Source organism: Eublepharis macularius, chromosome 2 (assembly GCF_028583425.1).
Source record: "Eublepharis macularius isolate TG4126 chromosome 2, MPM_Emac_v1.0, whole genome shotgun sequence".
Classification (NCBI taxonomy): domain Eukaryota; kingdom Metazoa; phylum Chordata; class Lepidosauria; order Squamata; family Eublepharidae; genus Eublepharis; species Eublepharis macularius.
Genome location: NC_072791.1, coordinates 9681491 through 9704184, shown reverse-complemented (window position 1 = coordinate 9704184; position 22694 = coordinate 9681491). Strand labels below are relative to the sequence as shown.

The 22694-nt window shown below is 43.6% G+C and overlaps 1 protein-coding gene across 1 annotated transcript in view; it reads left to right on the top strand.

Annotated features, from left to right (window-relative positions):
* The window catches only part of TMEM260 (transmembrane protein 260), a 69502-nt gene that overhangs the window by 5036 nt on the left and 41772 nt on the right, over window positions 1-22694 (top strand). The window contains exons 2-3 of the mRNA XM_054971834.1: window positions 9041-9072; window positions 9818-9969. Coding sequence (XP_054827809.1) covers window positions 9041-9072; window positions 9818-9969 — 184 coding nt within the window. The remainder of the gene's footprint in view (window positions 1-9040; window positions 9073-9817; window positions 9970-22694) is intronic.

Below are 22694 nucleotides of genomic sequence, written 5' to 3'. Positions count from 1 at the left end.
GTAAACCGCTCTGAGTGGGTGTTAAGTTGTCCTGAAGGGCGGTATATAATTTGAATGTTGTCATTATTATTATTATTGAAGCTCTCTTCCAATACCACATTTCAAATGAATTGATTTTCTTCCCGTCAGCTTTCTTCACTGTCCAACTTTCACATCCATACTTAGTAATAGGAACACCATAGTATGAATTACCATTTTCGTTCCCAGTGACGCATCCATATATTGTTCTAGTTCCTTCACGACTGCCCTTCCAAGTCTCCGTCTCCTTCTCATTTCTTGGGTGTACTCTCTCTTTTGGTTGATGACTTAGCCGAGGAAAAGAAAATCTTTTAACAGTTTCAGTTTCTTCATTGTCACAAGCAGTTAGTATAAATAAAAATTGCAGGAATAAAAATCAATAGTGTAGAGAGCAGGGTCTCTAGTATGGTCTTGAGGCATGCCAACACTGCTTGAATTTTGAACCTGTGGATTCTTTGGTGTTTGCTGAAGATTGGATGCATGATTGTGAGTGATGTTTGACATGTGCCATTCCATTGTAAAGGTAACAGAGTCACACCTACAGTTTAGGCTGTGGCCACGGGCTCTGCTTTTTAGTGTTGGCTATTAAAAGGAAAGCTGTAGTAATATTATGCATCTAGAAAGGCAAGCTTTAGGCTGTCTCTCACCCTAAATTGTGCAGAGGTGGCTGGAAAGGGGTTTTTGCAGGGTACTTGCTTGCCAGTTTGTGTTGGGAAGGAATACGCAGGGCTCATTTCGAGGGGGAAAGTGCAGGAACGCAGTTCCGGCAGTTCCTCAAAGAGGTCACATGTCAGGTGGCCCCGCCCACCTGATTTTCAGCCATTTTGGGCCTGTTTCAGCCTGGATTGGGGCCGAAACAGCCCAGATCGGGCCTCTGACGGGTGGTGGATCGCTCTCCCACTCAGCAGCAGCCTGATCCTGACCATTTTGGGCCCTTTCGGCCATTTTCAGCCCCTTTTTGCCATTTTGGGCCCAATTTTGTCCCTGAATGGCCAGGATTGTGTCCAAAACAGCCAGGATAGGTGATGTCAGGGGGTGTGTCATATGCAAATCAGTTATGCCAATGACACTTCTGGCGATGGCAAGGGGCGTGGCATATGCTAATGAGTTATACTAATGAGTTCCTCCAGCTCTTTTTCTACGACATGACCCCTGGGAATACGGTATCCCCCCCCCAAGGCCTCGCACCTGTGCCAGCTACTTCTAGGCTTGCCCTGCCTTAAGTATGTGCTGCTTAAGGAAAGAATCTTGGATGAAACCCCGTCTTTAAGTTTCTTTTCCATCCCTTCTGCGGCAGGCAGGAGAGGCCATTTAATCTCTCTCTTTTTTAATTAAGAGTTTTATATAATAAAACATAAAAAGAGTTACACAAAAACTAACCAAACAAAAAATCAACCAACAAACAAAAATAACTGAACATACAGAAAAAGCAAAGGAAAAAAAACCCTGTACAAACTAAAAGAAGACCTCTGATTTTTTCTGTGACAAATCTAAGTATCATTTTCAAATTTTGCTTACTGTGTTGAACATAAAGGTTCTCTTTTCCCCTAATGTGCAAATTAATCTCTCTTTCTCCAGGCTGCAGAATTTTTGCTCTGTGTCAGCCTTAATTGGGGATGTATTTTCCTCTTGACAAGTAACGCCGCTCCTGCACAGCAGAGCGGTGAGACTTAAGGGGAGCTGGGGGTTGGGCAGGTTGTGCCAAAATGGCTAGAGGAAACTTTGGGAGAGCAAACAGGATGGGAATGTCAGAGAGGAAACTCATTTTTTGTGCGTTTATCGTATCGGCTGTGCTGTAGGAAGTATTGCTAACCTGCTGATTCTTCGTTTCTTCCTTCGCTCTGTTGCTGAGACATCAGCGGGGGTGTGGGGTCCTTCTGTGATGTGGGTGATGTGCACAGATTGTCCAGAACCTCATTTTTTTGTGGAACATTTTTGTGTGGTTGAGAGAGGGATGGATGGGATTTATCTTGCCAGATGGACCGATCTTCTGTTCAAGTCGAAAAAAACATTCTGCAATTGAGGTCCCCACCTCATATCCATCCACCTGGAGCTGAGTCTTTTAATATTTTGCCACATCAGCGCTTCTTCAAAGCATTTTTGCTGATTTCATATTTCCCGTTCGGTGTTTCTGCTGGGGGAGAGGGGGAGATTGGATAGCATCAGTCGTGCACAAATCCTCTGTGATTTTTTTTAAACAAAGAGTTGTGATTTGCTTTTCAAGCCAGCTTGCCTGTTTGATACATATTTTCAAGGTGTTGCTATTGCTACTTCTTTTAGTGCTGATTTTATTGCATCTTTGCTGCTCCTTTTAATTTTATTTTTAAAATACAGGCTTGGCAGGGTTTTTAGTTATTGTTTTTATTAAGGATATTTTAACGGCTTATTTTAGTTATGCTTCAAACCCGTTTTGGAAAACCAAATTTGGTGGAGCTTGAACATTCTGTGTAGAACAGAGAAAGAATTCAGCTCCGGAGATAAAGATTACACTTTTGTAAAACGCGCAGACCTAATGTTGTTGGATCTGTCCAAGTGAAATCAAGGAAGCTGGAATCTTTTTAAGCTCACAAGATGAAGCTGCCCCGTGCGGGTTTAGAACATGAGTCTGCATGGTCCAATAGCCACATAGGTTCATGCAGGTACTTTATTCCAAGTCGGGCCATCGTTCCAAGGGCAGGGCGAGGCCTCTACCTCATTCGTGTTGAAAATTGCCCACTTTGCACCATGCGAAAAAAACCCCAAAAGTGTGATTCAGCCGCACGTCTGTTATAAAATGAACAGAAGGAATTTGCATGCCTGACCTACAGTGCAACGCGTGTGTCAAATGCAAGCTCCCTCTTCGTATATCCTGCGACTGCGGAAATGGAAGTCTGTGCCGTGGTGCTCTTGCATCCAGACACGTTTATAGGGCAGTCATATCAAACGGGATGCCAAATGCCAAACGGGGGGTGGGGGTGGGGATTTGGCAAATGCTTAAACGTTGCGTCGCTGGCGGAAAGAGGGCAAACGTTGCCGCTATCTTCCCCAGATTTTCATATCCACATTGCGTGAATTAAGTTATGTAAGATGTAATTCTCTCCGCATTTATAAAACCACTCCATAAATATTAACTAATCCCCAAAGCATAGCTCGAAGGCAGGCGAGCGCACTCATTTTGCAAATGGGATGGGGTAGCCGAAAGAAAAGCTTTACCAGCACTTAGTCAGGGGTGCAAAAAGACTCTGACCAGAGGCCAAGGAGAACTGGGCGTCCGATGCATAGTTGTGGAGGAGAGAGAGCTTTTTTCCACTTTGACATCACCGGCACCAAAATTTCCGTGTGTACGGGAACCCTGGCTGCCCTCCTTGGCAACTGGCCCTTTTCTACCCGGTGCTCACATGTGGCGGTAAAGCCGGATCTTAGCATTACCGTTTCCATTTCCAACTGTAGATGCGGCCGACGTGAAGGAATGGACGCACATTCGTGTTTGGAGAAAGAAGGACGCTGGGGAGGAGGCGTGTAGCCGAGCCTTCTCCTTGGCGTCTTGGTTACAGAGTGGTGTCTGGGGAAAGCAGTTCAAGAGTTTGCTTGAAGACTGTCTTTTTGGGGGCCTGAAGGATTTGGGTCCAGCGGCACCTTAGAGACTAACAAGATTATCAGAGTGTAAGAAAGCATACCCCTTGAAAAACTTGTTGGTCTCTAAGGTGCCGCTGGACTAAGGGCCAAGCTACAAGTGACAAATGACACTTGAACGGCAAGTGTATTTCTCCCTGTTCACTTGCTCTCCACTCGATCCACTTGCCGTTCAAGTGTCATTCGTCACTTGTAGCTTGGCCCTAACATCTTGCTGTTCTACTGCAGATCAGCACGGCTACCCATCTAAACTACCTTCTTGGAGCCTGTGTCCAAGGTAGTGGGTTGGATCCCAAGCAAGTGTAGATGGAAGGCAGTTTCCATCAGCAGAGTGGATCTTTGTCTTCCCCGACTCACTGCAGCTTGAAATGCCCCCTAAAATGTTGGTCCGGGAGGGGGGAATCCTCCAGAAATGGTAATGGGAGGAGTTGGGGGTTTACATCAAGAGGGAGGTGTCCATGAAAATCCCCCCTCTGTGTCAGCAGGGATTCTCCTCCAGATCTAAACCCTTGGCTTGTAGCCCACCAACCCACTCAGCCAACTTTCCTCTGGCCTCAGGGGTCAGAAGGCCTTCGATAACTCAGGTGAGCCTGAAGTTGTCAGAGCTCAGAAGCTAAGCGGGGTCAGCCTTGGTTAATAATTGGGTGAGAGACCTCCATCAAAGACCAGGGCTGTAGAGGCAGGCGATGGCAGACCACCCCGGTTAGTTTCCTGCCATGAAAACCTCACTAGAGGTCGCCATAAGTCAGCTATGACTTGAGGGCACTCTCCACCAAGGGGTCTGAAGAGGCTGTCCTCTTCTATGGGTGTGGGGGTGCTTTGGAGGCTGGAGGAAGGTGTCGGACTTGGCTGAGTGGTGTAGCAGATGAGGCTGTTACAGAATTCGCTTAGTGAGTATGACACTTTTATGCTGTATTTTTGACAAAACTTGTTTGTATCTTTTAAATTAGCTGCAGTGGCTTTCAGGCAATTAAAATAATATATGCACTTTTAAAAACCTGCCTGTACTGGGAAGAATGGGGATGAAATGCTTAAAGTAAATGTATGTATGCATTTATTTATTTATGTATTTATTAATTACATAAGCTACCCAAATGTTTTAGATATCTGTATCTTGTTCAATGGGTCATGCAAACCTGGCGCTTGAAGGATACACACACACGTTGAATTTCAAGGCACCAAACATGCCAGCAAAATTGTTCTTATTTATTTATGTCATTTATAGTCCGCCTTTCTCACTGAGACTCAAGGCGGATGACCGAGTACGAGATTAGGACAGTCAGTATCAAGGACATTTCCATAAACAATGCCATAGGGTAAATAAATGCAGGTTTACCAAGACATAACATTAGCGAAACTCCGATACAGAGTTGAAGAAATTTCGGAACAGAGCATAAGCAATTCTTGGACTGACATCAGACAGCATAGAACTACCCACTTGGGAGCACATACTTAAAGCAACAGATAGGATATAATAGTAACATCCTAACAATAACATTTGATTTATGTACTGCCCCTCAGGACACCTTAACACCCACTCAGAGCGGTTTACAAAGTATGTTATTATTATCCCCACAACAATTACTGTGAGGGGGCTGAGAGAGCTCCAGAGAGTTGTGACTGACCCAAGGTCACCCAGCTGGCTTCAAGTGGAGGGGTGGGGAATCAAACCTGCCTCTCCAGATTAGAGTCCTGCCGCTCTTAACCACTATACTAAACTGGCTGTAGGCAACATAGTAGTGCAGTCCATGGTCCCTAACTCGACACCTGCATGATTTCTGCTTATACTTGGAAAGATAGGTCCTTCCCTGTAGCCCTTGAAAAGGGCTGTCACCAGAATATTATCAAACTATGGCCCCCACCCCTCCTCTTGGTTTGTTTATGTTCGGATTGGGGAAACTGGAGGGGGCTGCCCTCTGATATGTTGTTTTAGGTATTTTTGTTCTGCATTTTAAAATCTGTTTATGTATATATATTTTAAATGCTCATTGAGCATTTTATTGTACCCCACCCTGAGCCCGTTTGCGGGGAGGGAGGGCGAAAAATTGAATGAATGAATGAATGAATGAATGAATGAATGAATGAATGAATGAATGAATGGGATGATGGACTGGGATCCGGGAGAACTGAGTTTGATTTCCCATTCTGCCGTGGAAGCTCGCTGGTTTGAGCCAGTGGCACATGCTCAGCCTAATCCACCTCACAGGGCTGTTGTGAAGATAAAATGGAGGAGAGGAGAATTGATGTAAGCTGCTTTGGGGCCCCGTTGGGGAGAAAGGCAGGGTATAGTAAAATAAAAGTTTTAAAAAACCACATTTCTATGCTGCTTTTCCATCCAAAAAGGCTCTCCATGGTGGGGGAACATCAAAGCACTTAAAACATGAAAGCATCCTTTAACATAAGGTAGATATAAAATATTTAAACAGTTCAGTACTACACAGTCAGGGTGGAGGACTAGTAAAAGTTACTGGGGTGTGTGCCAAACAAACTCAAAAAAGTTTTCACCCGCTGGAAGTTCCAAAATTTCGAAGAAATGATCAAGAAGACCCCATCTAGCCTCAGTAGACAGGGGCACCTGAAATAGGGCCTCCAAAGATGACTGGAGTGGATGGGTAGGTTCACACGGGAGAAGGTGGTTCCTTGGGTATACTGACTTCTCGTCGTCTGCAATGGTCTGTTAACCCTCTGCGTCGGCTTTATGGGAGTCAGAAAGGAAGATTCGCCTTTGAGGACCTCTTGCACTCATGGCCGTTTTCACATTGCTTAACAGCCACGGAATATTGCACCAAGCTCCCGGAACGACAGCGTCTTCCTGGCACGATTTTGCGCGAGAACGGTAGTTCTTGCATGAAATCGCGCCAGGAAGACGCTATCGTTCTGGGAGCTTGGTGCAATGTTACGTGGCCAGTAAGCAGTGTGAAAATGGCCCATATTCGGTGGAATCCAGAGAGCCAGTTTGGTGTAGTGGTTAAGAGCACGGGACTCTAATCTGGAGAGCCGGGTTTGATTCCCCACTCCTCCACGAAGCCAGCTGGGTGACCTTGGGTGAGTCACAGTTCTCTGGAGCTCTCTCAGCCCCACCCACCACACAGGGTGATTGTTGTGGGGTAATAATAACACTTTGTAAACTGCTCTGAGTGGGCATTAAGTTGTCCTGAAGGGTGGTATATAAATCGAATGTTGTTGTTGTTATTATTATTATTATTGTGGCTGTTGTGGGTTTTCCGGGCTGTATTGCCGTGGTCTTGGCATTGTAGTTTCTGACGTTTCGCCAGCAGCTGTGGCTGGCATCTTCAGAGGTGTAGCACCAAAAGACAGAGATCTCTCAGTGTTGTTATTATTATTATTATTATTATTATTATTATTATTATTAGTAGTAGTAGTAGTAGTAGTATCCTAGGTGGACACAGCCCACTGTATCTCGTTCGCGCTATGAACAAGCCCCTCTCTCCACCCTTTCTTCCTCTCTGCAGTACGGGTGTAATATTAAGTTGTGTATTAGGCTGGAAATGATTAAGAATGCTAGAACTGCCTAGAAGGATTGTACCAAGAGTTGATCTGGTTTATTCTCAACAGGAGTCAACCAGATACTTCCAGGAAGCCTTACAGGTGTTGCATTGAAGGCGAAAGACTTCCTCTGTAGTCTGTCTTTGATGTTCAAGGGTATGCTGCCTTGGAACATGGAGGTTCTACTACACCGTTGTGGTGTAGTGGTTAGATTCAGGTTCTAATCCCCACTCTGCCATGGAAGCTTGTGGGGTGATCTTGCCCCAGCTTAACCTACCTCAGGGTTGTTGGGAGGACAGAATAGGGGAGAGGAGAGCAATGTAAGCTGCTTTGGGTCCCCATAGGTGTGAAGTAAATCAATAAAAATAGCTATTATGGGTCACAGAATATCGATGTGGTTTATTTAGCCACAAAACTGAATTATTCAAAAGGGCTTTTTACTCAGATAGGAGGGCTGTATTGTAGGGAGGAGGGTCTCAAAGAGATACTTCACTAATGAGTTAGGGACCCGTAGACTTCCCTACTATGTTGCCGTATGTACTATCTATTGCTTTAAGTAAGTGCTCCTACCCGTCACTTTAAGTATGACCCTACTGGGTATTTCTGTGTTGTCTAATGCCAGCCCTAGAATTGCTTATGCTCTGTTTCAGCATTTCTTCAATTCTGTATTGGATTCTTGCTAATGTTACATCTTTGTAAACTTGCATTTATTTATCCTGTGGCGTTGTTTATTGAAATGTCCTTGATATTGACTGTACTAATCTCACACTATGTAATCCACCTTGAGCCTCAATGAGAAAGGCGGACTATAAATGACATAGAAACATAGGGTGGGAAGGGACCTCTCGGGTCATCTAGTCCAACCCCCTGCACAATGCAGGAAATTCACAACTAACCCCCCCCGACTGCCTCAGTGACCCCTGCTCTGTGCCCACATAAATAAGACTTAACAATTTTGCTGCCATGTTTGGCGCCTGGAAATTCATGGTGTGTGTCTGTGTGAGATCTGCCCTTCAAGTGCCAGTTTTGCGCAACCCATTAAACAATATACAGATGTCTAAAACATCTGGGTAGCTCATGTCATGAATATTTCCAAATTCCTCTGGGGTAAGACCCTGGAGCCAATGGACATGTCTTGTTTTTTTGTAGCTCGCCTTCCGTTGTGGTGTATGATTCTTTCGCTGAACACAAAATACAAACACACCTAACAGCATTTGACAAATCTTGGGTGATGGGTGCCCCGTGTTTTTGAATGTGCAGCGCGCTCAGAAAGAAGCTTGCTGGATATCGTAGCTATGCTTTTAACATTTCTGCTTTAATTTCCAGGACGTTGCAAAGCCGACGAAAAATTAAAAAGGGGTTGATGTGTGAGAAACGGATGACAAAAATATTAGTAGCGCAGCATCAAATTCCTGGAGCCCTGGGGTGTAAAATATAGCCATGTTAGGATAGTTTATTCTGCTTCAAAATGTGAAGCTGCAGTTCGTTTCGGCAAAAAAATATTCGTGTTTGTAAAAGACAATACAGCAGACGCTGAGCTCGCATTTGAAGCAAAGCTTTCTTCATTATTCCCCCCCCCCAACTGTTTCCGTACTGCGAGCAATTCTACCTTTTTACAAAAAAAAAAATTACAATTATTAACCCAACACACCTTCACTTATCTACTGGTAGAAGTGTCGAAGGAAAAAAAAAACCCCACAACAAAAGATATTTTGTGCAACGACATCAGACGGGGAAAGAAAATATTCTTGGGGAATTTCATGCTGTTAAATCTCCACAGATTTACACTTTTATCCAGTCAAATTAATGCAAAACCCCCAACGCAAGGGTTTGGATTTTGAAAACTTGGGGAGGAGAGTCATTCCCTAATAGTAATTATTGGTTTTATATTATTTTTTCACAGGGGAGCTGATCACTGCTGCCTATGAGCTTGGAGTAAGTATTAGTTTTATTGTTTAATCAATGCTCTCATTAACAGTTTTAGGAATTAAGGAAGTTTAATTAAGCATGGAGTTAAAGTAGATTAATTTATTTTCGAACCACAGTTTTTTTTCCTCGCTAACTTATAAGTATGGCACGCGACAATTTACTCCCCAAGTTTTTAAATCCAATTAAACTAAATTATAAAGCAAAGGCTTTACTGTATATACAGTAGCTGGCTTATTATCAACCCAAATTTTGTATAAGCTGAGGAGAATAAAATAAATCGGGTTAACAATTTTAATAAGTTTTATTATTTAATAAAGTTTATTATGGTGCGTGATCCCCTTTCCGCCAGACCTTAGGCCTGTCATCCTTTTGGTAATCCGATACCAGTGTGGTCTTTCAACTTGCTAACCGGTAAAACAGTTCAGTATCTCTTTTCCCCCTGCCTCTCTTTCTCCTTTTTGGTAAATATATGGGGGGGGGGAACCCAGCCTTTTGAATGTCCCCAATAAACCACAAGCCGTTTACGAGATGGTAATGATAAGTGTCACCTCTTTTCTGTGGGTGTGTGGCACCCAAGTCCACGTTTTGCTTAGTTTATAATTGGTACAAGGAAAGGAATGAGAAAAGTGGCTTAAAAAAAAAAATTAAGATCTGTGCTCAAATTTGTGTATTGCCAAGCTAATAAAAGAGTTGTTTCTCACTTAGACAGCCGTTGTGTCATAATGAAAATGCGATCTCGGTTTCTTTGTAGGTTGCTCATCCCCCTGGCTATCCCTTATTCACTCTTCTGGCTAAACTGGCAATGGAGCTGTTCCCTTTTGGTTCCCTCGCGTATCGAGTGAATCTTCTCTGTGCCTTGCTGGGGGCAGCGGCAGCATCTCTTCTTTTTTACACAGTTTCCAGGTAAAGTTAACACTCGCTTTTCTGCCACAGCAACCTTCTGGCTCGATCTCAAGGGTGGAATTGGCTTCTCCGTTATCACAAAAGCAGCTGCAGCCCATATCAGGCGGTATGTGCAAAGCCTGAAAGCCAAGACCGGGATTTGTGGATTTAGGAAATTCATTCCTAAGTATGGGTGTGGGTGCTTTCGTCTGGTTTCCTTGTAATAGCAGCCTCTCAGGCCAAGTGCAGCCTCTCAGGCCAAGTGCACCGCCTTTCCCCATATGTGCCCCAGAGGACGCTTCGATCTAGTGATAAACAGCTACTAATGATCCCTGGCCCCAGGGAGGCCTGCCTAGCGTCGACCAGAGCCAGGGCCTTTTCGGTCCTGGCTCCAACCTGGTGCAATGCTCTGCCTAATGAGACCAGGGCCTGGCGGGATTTGTTATCATTCTGCTGGGCCTGTAAGACAGAACTGTTCCGCCAGGCGTTTGGTTGATGCTGGGAAGGGCCCCCACCAGCCAAAATAGGGTAGAACGGGGGCCCCCTATTAGAACATCCATCTCCAAAAAAGAAGTCTCCTTCTTCTTTAATTATTTTTCAGTGACAGTTGGAAATGGATTAACGAACTGTTTGTGCAGCATGTGTTTGTTTTTAAATATTTCTATTGTATTTATGATGTTTTAAATTGTGCTTGTAATTTTAATGTCTGTAAATGTGATCAGCCCTGAGCCTGCTGGTGCAGGGGGGGTGGGGGGCAGGGGCGGAATACAAATTTAAACAAATAAATAAAATAAATAAAAATTGTGAAGGACCAGAACGCTGGAGGCTCCCCCCCGCCCCATTATCTTTACATTACAAGTAGGAATTATGAGCCTATGAATATCCTTTTTACAGAATATTCACTGATTCCGCACACGTTGGATAATGCACTTTCAATGCACTTTAGCTATCGTTTGGAAGTGGATTTTTTGTTTCACGCTCGAAAAATTCAGTTCCAAATGATCTCTAAAGAGGATTGGAAGTGCGTTATCCAACTTGTGCGGAATCAGCCTTTGCTCTATCTCACTCTGCATTGCCTGCTCTGACCATTAGCAGTTCTCCGGGATCTTGACCAGAGCATGACGTTTTCCCAGTACCCGCTATTTGACATCATTGACCTGGGAATTGAACCCGGGACTTTCAGTGCATTAAGCATATGATTTGTCATTGAGCCACAGCCCCTTCCTTATTAATCCCCTTCTCGAATCTTCCTGTACTCCCTAACAACCCCAAAATCCCGAAATGTGTTTCTAGAAACTACATGCACAAGATGTAATGTGAGAAAGCTTCACAGCCACATTGTACTCTCCCCCACCCCCAAGTTCCTGGCCTTAAAACTGCTTTGTTACTATAAGTGGAAAATTGGTGCGTGAAGGGCTTTTTTTCTGGGAAAGGAGGTGGTGGAACTCAGTGGGTTGTCAGCACAGGACCACACAATGACGTCACTTTGGGTCATCTGGAACAAGGGGGGAGTTTTTTAAAGTTTAAATCGCCCTCGGCGAAAATGGTCACATGGCTGGTGGCCCCGCCCCCTGATCTCCAGACAGAGGAGAGAGCTGGTGCAGAGGGCACTCTAAACTCCCCTCTGTCTGAAGATCAGGGGGCGGGGCCACCAGCCATGTGACCATTTTCAAGAGGTGCTGGAATACCGTTCCGCGGCGTTCCAGCTGAAGAAAAGCCCTGGGTGCATGAGAACAGAGAATTGAGTGCATTATAATGCACTTTCAGGGTTCTGGTGTGCCCGTTTTTTTATTTGGCCCATAGCTCCGTATGTGCTTCCCGTTGCAAGCACAGATGTATAATTTCTGCTGACACAAACAGGGGAGCGCCTGTTGGCAAGGGGGCGTCCTGTGCATATTTGGAAGATTGTGGGACTGGGGTACCTGTGGAATTCCGGGCTTTGGGTATGCATTGCAGTTTTAGTGTGTGTGCAACTGAAGCTTGCTTTAAAAAAAAACCCAGAAGTTCAGGGGTGACTTAAAAGACTAACATATAAGCTTCTCAGAGTCAGAGCTCATTTCTAATACAATGGAAAGAAAGAAACTAATTTTCCTCATTTTAACTAGAAAATCACAGAAGGGGAGAGGAAAGAGAGAGGAGTGGAGCAAAGAGGTGCGGTTCTCTGTGTCAAATAGTCAAAAGTCCAGTAGCAACTTTAAGACTAACCCACTTTATTGTAGCATAAGCTTTCGAGAGCCACAGCTCTCTTTGTCCGATGCATCTGACGAAGAGAGCTGTGGTTCTCGAAAGCTTATGCTACAATCAAGCTGGTTAGTCTTAAAGGTGCTACTGGACTCTCTTCTATTTTGCTACTACAGACTAACACGGCTAACTCCTGTGGTTCTGTGTCAGGCACTTGAACCTCTTGGGTGGTTTGAGCAGATGATGAGAGAGGTGAGACATTTTAACTTTAAAAAAACCTCTTCTAAATACCAAAATAAAAATGTACCTGTGAATGCACCTGTTAATTACGTAATGAGTGCAGTAAACACTTGGTTCCTACCGAAATAATTTTAAGCTGTTCTCCCTGTGAAGAAGTTTGCAAGGAAATGGAGAGCTGTTTCTGGAAAATGCGACTGTTCTGGTTTTTTTACGTATAGTTATTTAGATATTTATACCACGCTTTTCTCCCCAAGGGGGACTCCAATGTCTTATAACTATTGTTCTCTACTCTTCCATTTTCACACCAGCAGCCCTGCGAGGTAGGTTAGACTTAAGTGGTAGCTTAGGCTCCTCTGTCACCCAATGACCTTCCAAGACAGTGAGGATTCGAACCTGGGTCTCTGACATCCTAGTCCACCACATGGCAGTGGCTTCCAAGCTCGTACCTCTTTGCCTTGCTGCCCAGTGTTTTCCTTTCAGTTCCCAGTTTGTTTTCCCTCTCTTTTATGGCTGTTTCAAGATATTTTGTTGCCTCCAAGTGAGGTAGCCCATTGCTTTCTCCAAACGGCTTGGACGATCCCCCTGATGCGGTGCATTTTAGGGGCAGGTCAGTCATGAGGTGGGTCCAGCAGGGGGTGGCCAGAAGCAGGCCAAGCCCCTGTTGGACACTGCCGCATCCCGGTTGCGCTGTCCCAATATGTTCTGGCGCATCGGCTGGAGAAATGGCCTTGACCTGCTTCTTTTCCCTTTCCCATCTCCCTTGCTTTCTCTTTGACGCTTTCTACATTGAAGGTAAGTATCCCTGACAGGGAAAACGGCCAGACAAATGCATTTAGAAACGGCCTCATCGAGAAACCCTTCATAATATACATGCCGGATCTGAATCAGCTTGACACACGGGGAATATCTGCCCCACGCACAAAGGCCTCCCCTCCTCTTTGAGTATTGCAACTCAATATAAAAGTTAGTACTAATGGCTCATCGGCACCCAGCAGGCTACGGAGTGGTCAAATCTTCCTTCTTGCTGGCTAAAAACTGTTGGTCGCTTCATCTGTCTGTAATTTATACAAGATGCGTTTTCCATTTGACCCTGAGCTCTTCATCAGAACCGGAGGGGGGGTCCCCCCCATATCTCCCAGCCCAAACAGATTTCCTTCAAAAGAGCGGCAACATTGTTCAGACTCATTAACGCCAACCACTGATCAGATTTATCTAACCAGAACTAACAAAGTTTGTCGTCCTAGAAGGCCACAGATGGCTTCCGTTTTCTTTCGGTTTTTTTCCGCAATAACAAAGCCGGCCTCAACCGTACGGAGGCCTGGCAGTTGACTCGCGCTGGGTTCTGCTCTGCTTTCTCTACCTGTGTCCAGGACAGTAACAGAGGACCAAGCTAGAGGTGGCAGAAAGAGATCCTGGAGAAAGAGATTTGATGCTTTTTAAAAAAAAAATGGGGAAATGAAGGTACTTGACTGTTTATCCTTCAATGTTTCCATGATCTGAACCCACCCCTGTCCTAAGTGTGAGGAGAAATACCAGGAGCATACCAGCCACAAGGAGCAGTGCTTGCACCCGGTGTGCTATTTGTGTCACAAAAATGGTGCAGGGGAAACTGGTTAAATGCCCCCCTCCCCAAGCTGCGAATTGCCTCTTTGCGTAAAGAGGAAGCATTTACTGATACTTGGGCTTCATTTTCCTGTCTTTTTATCTGCTGTTCCACATCCCAACCTAAACAGGAGCGGATGGCTGTGAATGATTCGGACAAATATTTAGGCCCTCTTCGCACACCCCTACAGTGGTGTGGGGGGTGGTTCCCCAGGCTGTGATTCCACACCGCAGTGGTAAATATGTGATGCCAATCATGTGTGTGTCCCCCCCTTCTTACCAACATGGGGATTGCTTACCTCTGGTGGGATCACGCATAGCTGTGGTATGTGGGTGAATACAAGAACCGCATTGGTAGGTCCTGTTGCATTTGCCTTTCCCATCTTATCGCTCTCCTCCCGTTCACTGGCTGGATGTTGGATGTTGGGCGGGGGCATGTGTGTGTGGTGGTGGCTCATAGGACTGGCCCTTCCAACATGGGTTTGGTATTCACATGCATGCTCCATCCATGTAAGATTGCACCGTGGGGAAGTGGCTTCCAGGCCACAGAGCTCTCGTGTGAAAGGTGTGTTCTATTTGATATGGAAAACAGTGGTGGTGGAGAGTGCCCTCAAGGCATAGCCGACTTATGGCGACCCCTGGTGGGGTTTTCATGGCAAGAGACTGAGACGGTTTGCCATTGCCTGTCTCTGCAACCCTCATCTTTGGAGGTCTCCCATCCAATTACTAACCAAGGCCAACCCTGCTTAGCTTCTGAGATCTGATGAAATCGATAGGTCTCATTGAACGATTTTGAGGTAACGGCTTGCTATAAATCAAGAGTTTCATGGAGGTTTTTAGGCGATCCACATTGCCATTGTATAACCAAGAGCGTTGGGTAAGAGAATTTTCTAGAACTGGGATGCTCAAGCTGGCAAGAAATGTTTCATTTGGCTTCATTGACTTGCTTTTATTGGGTAAACCAATTATTTTAAATTACCACTTTAAGAGTATCACGATACGTGAGGTATTTTAAGGATATTTAACTTGTATAAGATTTTCTCCTTCCCATAACTCAACGATAGAAGCAAATTATTTATTATTTTGTCTGAGTGCTCTTTGTGTGGTGACACCATCGCTGTGGATAGACAAAACAAGAGTGACCATTCCTATTTAGAAATCCAGTTAATCATTATTAATAATTTCTAGCTTTTAACACTCTGAGCGCTTTGGCAGCTCTTATTTTTCATTCATCTGTGCAAAACTCCTGTGAGTCAAGTCATTAATAATCCTGTTTTCTGGGTGGGAAACTGAGCCTGACAGATAGCAACCTGCCTGAAGGGCACTCAGCACAATTTTCATGGCTAAATAAGGTTTTGGACCTAGGATTCTCGCGTCCAAATGCCCAACGACTGTAGCTAAATTGTTGGGGCCACGTTTGCGAACTTTTTAACGATGTGGTGCAAACCTGAGACAAACCAGGCCCTTTCCCAGAACCCGATAACAGGTAATTTATAAAAATTAATGGCAGAGGCTTCCAGCAGCTAAACGTGAATACCTCCTGCCACTCTCGCTGTGGAAAGGGGAACAGCCGGCAGCCTTTGACGGTGCCCTTATTACATACGTTCTTTTCTATCAAATAAGAATTAACATTCTCGCTTAATGTTATTTGAAATCCAGACCTGCTCTGCACTCCACCAAGACCTCCTCCTGCCGAGCATCGCTGAAGCAGATGTGGTTGAGCGGAAGAGTTCTTCGGGGACAGCATTTGTTCCTAGGCTGTGAATAAATGTTTTTATACACCGCGTGCCTGCGGGCTGAACTGCCCGTCGGCTGCCTTATTTGCTTAAGTACACCTCTCTAATATTTTATGAATAGGGACTTGTCCTATCAGATAATTCATCCTTAACTAATTTTCAGTGTAGTTAAGGAAATAGGGTTAATATATTTTCTGTAAAAAGAGAAAGAGAGAAAAAGCCCAGAGCTTCTGTAGGAATTTTTTTTTTCAAGCGCAAGCTCTTAAGGCAAGATTCCTATTGTCATATCGGTGAAGAACAGTGTTGCACAAACATTAGCAAAGAATATATAATAATGCTCAAGTTCCATTAGGAGGCAAAAATCCCTCGCTGTATGCATTTTATTTTAAATTAGGCTTTAATGCATTCCTAGTAATGCGGCGCTCTATAAGGATCCACCTTCATCTCCTTCATATTATAATATTGCGGGCTGTAGCCGTATGAACAAATTACGTTTGTGCGTGGGTTTTTGTTGCCATGCACCTTGGAGGGGAGGAGAAGAAGGAACCAGTAACTGAAAACACAAATATAGGAGCTAGATAATTTGGGAAGTACTCATTTTTTAAAGGTGAGTTTTAGAATTTGATTTTGCAGACTCACAAAAAGATAGGAAATTCCATTTTGTTGTTGGTACATGCTTTAGAGGATGGGTGTAAACGAGTGGATTTGTCAAATATATTAAATATTTTACAACTATATATATATATAAATAAAAAATGAAAATTGTCTTAGAGAGGCAAGACAGGGAGACATTCTCTTTATATTCCATTGATCTAATCTAGGGTTCCCCAATGTGGTGCTCATGGGCGCCATGATGCCCACAAGTACTTCCTGGCAAGGCTTGTTATTGACTACCCTCATTCAGATGAAAAGGTTTTCCGCTGGAGGACCAGGAAGACTGGGAAACACCTGGGCTTTCTTTAGTGAGTGTGCGGTTCCATTCCCCTGTCATGTTTTCCTTCTTCCCAGAAGGTGTGAGGGGAAGGTATTCCGTTTGAGGAGGCATTCCATTTGGCCCCACCTCTTGTGGAAGCCATTTCAGACTCCACCTCCCGTGGAAGCCATTTTTGGGGTGGTGCTCTCCACCTTTCTTCAAAATTGGAAATGTGCCCACAGGCTCAAAAAGATTGGGAACCCAGTCTAATTTAACCACATACTCTGTCCCAAGTGCTGTGAAGGCAGTAGGTCTCCTCTGGAGACTGGAGATTTGAGGATAATGTTTTTTGAATATCACAGAGCCTAGTATTGTATATAAATTACAGACATAACCTTCAATCCTACATTTTATTTATTTATTTATTATTTCGATTTATAAACCGCCCATCCTCAGAGGCTCTGGGCAGTGAACAACAGTTAAAAATAAGAAAAACAAGAAAACAATAATTCTAAAGTCAACGTACAATAAGCAATAATAAAATAAATTAACCAAGTACATTAAGGTGCAATAGTGGGGAGAACCCCCCCACCCCAAAGGTGGGAGGCCGACATGGCAATTCCCCCTTCAACCACTGAATGCCTGGCAGAACAGCTCTGTCTAACAGGCCCGATGGAACGATACTATGTCCCGCTGGGCCCAGGTCTCCATTGACGGAGCGTTCCACCAGGCTGGGGCCAGGACTGAAAAGGCCCTGGCTCTGGTTGAAGCGAGGCGGGCTGGTATTTCTGTGCTGGTCTTTCTGACCTAGTGCCATTTGTATGCACTTGTAGTTTCTGATGTCGCAGTGGCTAGTAGGTCGTGTGTACCCTAAGCAGTGATGCAATGGCTCTTGCATCAACATTGCAATTTTTAATAGTCAAGGCTCAACAAATCCCAGGTGCTAGGGTGCCACGGCACCTAGAAATTTCATTGCAGTGCCTATTGTTTTCAGCAGTCATTTATTGTCAGTGCCTCTTGGGGATTCTCAGTAGAAGTAATGTGCTGCAACACTTATTACAGCGTAAAAAAAATGACAAGAAACTTTGAAGAGTTTAGGATTAGCTTTTGTAGTAGCAATAATTAGAAAGTATGGTCATTAAAATATAAAATGCTGAAGCCTGAAAAATAAGACTGGCTCCTAAATTTTTGGGGTGCCTCGTAAAGCCAAAGAAAATTCGTGAAGGCCTGTTCATATGTTTTAAGACTTAGTAGTCAAATCTGTCTTAAGGTGGTTGCTACTGTTTGCACGTATCTTTAATTAGCCTCTCTCTCTCTTAACAAAAAATCAAAAGATAACAGTCAAAGAAGCAAGTAAAGTTTTGTTGGGACAGCCAAATGCATTCATTTGGTCTCTTTCTCTACCCAAAACGGTTTCAGAAATGGGTAATTAGGTTATTTAAGGGGGAAGAAGGGGAAGGAACCACCTTTAGATATCCCCAAACCAGTGGGATCCCGAGTCTTTACGTTACTATCAGATCGCTCTCTCTTTTTTATGGGGAGAGACGGTGGGAGTTATAAAATAACCACCCAACCTATTCCTACAGTTACATACAGCTGCATATTGTAGAAGAGTCCGTTAGTGTATTTTAAGACTGCGGATAATTAATGAAGTGCACATCCTTTGGAAACGACAGAGTTCAAGTAGCATATCTGTTTTCTCCCGTCAAACAATAGTCAACCCTTCAGAAAGGAGTCGGTCATCTCTATGGTAATTTGGGGCTGAGAGTGGCCTATTGATTCGGCGGAAGAAGACATTATCCGGTGTCAGTTGGGTTGCTACAATTTCATTTGTCGCGTGACCCAAATGTAACCTTCCCAAAACCTTTCTTCCCTCTACGTAACCCCCCCCCCCCCAAGTCGGGCGTGTTTACCGCACAGACAGTTGAGTACAGTAAAGAATCGCAGCTTGGGTTGTTGGCAATGGTTTCTTTCTTTCTTACTCTAAAGCAGTCCCCCCCTCCCCCAGGGTCGTATTTCCTGCATTTATGTGCTATGTAAATCAGTGGATTTAACAGATTTTTAAAATTTTGTTTCTTTGTGTGCCATGTGTTTTGAAACATTTCTGGAGTTTTATATTCATTTTGCAGGTCAAGATAATTTCATTTCACTGTTTAATTGGAGGGGGGTCTTTTGATGTGTACAATAGTTGAATTGATTCTCACTTAAGAGGACATTGTTCTTACATGGCGGATTAGTGTTAACGGTATTCTACCACTTTGTTCTTCTAATCAGGTTTTTAATTCTGCCAGGTAGTTAGGAGTCCCCCCCCCTTTTTTGATGCATTTCTTTAAAAACAAATCTCTACTTGTTGCCTGAAATAGGTGTTGTTCAAAAGAATTAATGTTTTATTGCCTCCCCATTTTTATCAATTAAATTCTGTTTGAGTGTGTTTGATGTCAAAAGCTCTCTCTTCTGTTATGGCTCCATTTTAAAATTTATAGAGCTTTTCGGCGCAATATCTTTGCTCTCTAAAACCTCTGAATTGGTTGTAAAAACACTCACCAAACAGAATTGGTTAAGAAGTGTTTCGGGGGAAGGAAGGGGAAATAAATCCTTAAATACTTGGTGTGTGCAGATGTTTCACAATAGACAGTTGCATATTGCAGTCCGTATATATTCATTCTGCTGCTTCTGTAAATGAGAATTTTATATATACATCAAAGGATTTTTTTGATGCTTTCTCTAAGGGGTACGGAATTATATGGTTTCTTGTATGTAACTTCTGCCTGTTTCAGCGTACATGTTTTTGAAGTGTATATTGTGAAACATTTGCTGTACCTTGCTTTATTTTTCTTCTAGAAAAGCTCAGAAAATTGGTTTGCAGAGTTGCAGCGTAATTGTTCCATAGACGCTCTTTTCTAAGAATTAAGTCTTAGTATGTTGCAGAAGATGACATTTATAAAGCAAAAATGGAATTCCTCATTAACTCTCTTCCCCAAACTGAAATACTAGAATTAATTCTGTGGAGGTTTTGAATCGCACGGGCTGAAGTTACGTGAACCCATTTTATTAAATGGAATGGAAGCTTGCAAATATGAATTAAGAGCAAATGTAACTTTTATGCCTTTGGGAAAAAATGATTATGAAAATTAACCGATGTTAAATGGCCATCAGAATCTTCTGCTGAACAGATCTGACGTGGAAAATCCCTTAGGAAAACTCCTGGTTTCCACTCTTGGAGAGTTTTCATCCCTGGCTAATGAGTGAAGCAGGATAGAAGATAGCTTTCCTTTTAGCAAAGAGGCTGTCAGGGAAAAAAGTTGAGGGATTCACAGGCAGGTGCGAAGTAAAAACATATTCTTCCGTTTTCAGCCACAGCACAAGCTGCGGAGTATCTTTCACTTTTGGGAAGGGTGGCCGTCTTAGGTTTGTGACAGTCGAAACGACCCGTATTCTTGTGGCACCTTAAAGACTAGCAAATTTATCATGGCAGCAGCTTTACTACACCAGAGCCCACTGCGTTGGAGGAGTGTTTGGAAGATTAACATTTGACTGAAGGAATTTTAAATATTCAGGGAGGGGGAGATAGTTTCCCCATTGCCTCTCCAAAGTTAAGCCAGATCTGCAAGAAGACATCTTTTAAGGCTTTGCGTCTCCCTTATGCTCGACTGGTGCAAGCAAAGGTTAGGTTGCCGCGTGCATTTTGATTGCAGTTCATTTCCAGCCTTTTGCGTAGCTCGTTTAAATGAGGTGAATAGCGTGCCCCCGCCACACACACTTATTTTGTTTCTGAATCGTTGTAGAGTGTATTGGCTGACTTTAAGGCGTTTATTTGGCTTTTGTGTCAAACCTTTTCAATTGTAGGACCGTGATATGGCCTGGATGGGGCCCCTGTTTCATAATTTCCCCTTCTCCCCCTAAAAAAATCCTTACCTACCTATCATCAGACAAATTAATTGATCGGATTTTCCACCTGTCCCAAAATTTTCTGTGCTTTCATATACCAAAATGAAGGAAGCAGAATCCAGATTCATAGTCAAGGAGCTTATTCCCATCCAACATTGTATCTTTGACCATCATTCCATTCAGTGAGGAGCAGAGAATTAAAACGCTAAACTTTCAAAAGAAGGGAAGAATCTTCCGATTAAGGTATATTTGGATACATTTCTTCCCGAATAGAGATTACTTTAGACTATTGCTTTTGTGCAGCGAACTGTGAGGCTCTTTATAATTTTCAGAAAGCAGCTAATACTTAAGGAACTAGTCGCTTCTAAGTTTTAGCAAAGTGGGGGTGGTGGAATAAAAAGGCTATAGAAAGCGCCGGCATTAATTTCCCTTTTAGCAGACTATCTGCCGTGACCTCTTGGCTAATTGATCTCTCTCGCAGACACACATAACGGAGAGATTTTTTTCCCCTCTTAACGTACAGCCGAATAGCATGGAACAAGACTTTCTAGGAGACTTATTAAAAAAACAGTTCCTTCTCATTTGCATTTGCTTATGAAACAGATGCATTTTTTTAAGGCCCGAAATAGCTGCGCTTCATTTTTGGTGGGGGAGAAAAAGCAGGCCAACTGTTCCCCCCCCCCCACCGCACTTAAAAAAAAGACGGCCGAGTCTTTCATGACAGCTAGTTGGAGTTAGAATTAGTTCAAGGAAATGTTAATAAAGCCCTGCCTCTCCTAATCCTCTTGATATCGCCAGGTATCCGCGTGTTCACGGGTTAATTGCTTTAAAAGCGGAGGCAGTATTCGGAGCGGTGGGCTGCTTCACCTTTTCACAGCTGTTCCCATTGAGTGACAACTAAATCCCATGTGTAAGATGAGGAAGAGCTCAATCTCCAATTGGGAGAAAATTTATGTAAACCGCAATCCCTTCAGAATGTGCGCAAGTCATAGACTTTCTTGATTTACTCTGCTTTTCCCAGAAAGCTCTATTGTTCCCTCCTCTAAGTCCCATCAACCCCTTTGTAGCGGAATATCACAGCGGCGGCAGATAGCTTGAAATATATAAATGCTATCATAGCTCTGATTAATAGCTCCGCTTATGACTCAGGTCTGATAACGGGAGCGGCTCTCCACTCAATTTCAGATACTGCTAATGGAATCTGTCTTCCCCAATTGTAATTTGAGAAGGTCTAATTTGCTATGGAGCTTGAATCTGTCACCAGTAGGGGATTTGGGGGTCAGAAGGGAGCTGCCAGGTTTTTGCCCTGAAGCTTGTATCTCTCACTTTGAATGGAGCAGCCCCCTGTCTGCCACTGAGCTGATAGGCCCTCTGTGGGGTTTATGCCACTTCATACAATAGGCGAGGGCTTCCTAGCCCAACTCCGTAATTGTGAAGCCAGCTCATATTTCCACAGCTACTCTGCTGCATAATTTCTAATAAGTGGGTTTTTTTAACAAATGTCAGATTATGAAAAGTTTCCTCAATTACAAAAAAAAAAAAACTTATAAAACATTTAAATTGCTAAATCTGTTTCCTGCCAAGTTTCTTTTGCTCTCTCTTCCACCCTTCTCTTCTGCCTGCCTCCTTTTTTGGGTTCTGCTGAAATCGAGTTCCCGCTTGGACTGTAGCAGTCAAAGCAATAAAATAGGTGCATGTTTCATGTCACGTCATAAATATTTTAAATGGCACGGCTCAGATGATAGATTGGGTCGCAGCGGAGGCCTTGCTGTCTTCATAAATAACCGTATTCCAGCAAAGTTTGGAGCAGGCTGCCATGATGTAGTTTCTATAACTTGTCGAGGGAATTCTTCTGGAATGGGTTTTACCATGCAACTCTTTGCGGGGTCGGGTTGCGCTTTTATTTTATGCTTCTTCCGAAAAGTCCAGCGAGGGTAACTGAGGAAAAGTCACTGGCTTGAAACATTCACTCTAATTATTATTTATTATTACCTGCTTCATTTGTGTAATTTGACCGGTCAGAACTTATAAGGAGTATAACCTGACCAGAAATTCTCTTGCGTGTCTGCCATGAAAGTGAATGGGAACTTGAAACAAGCATTCTTGCATAAGAGACCCGATCCAAGTGTGTCTTTGTTCCGTTAGCTGGTATCCAACAAATGGCCAGATGTTTAAGGTATTAATAT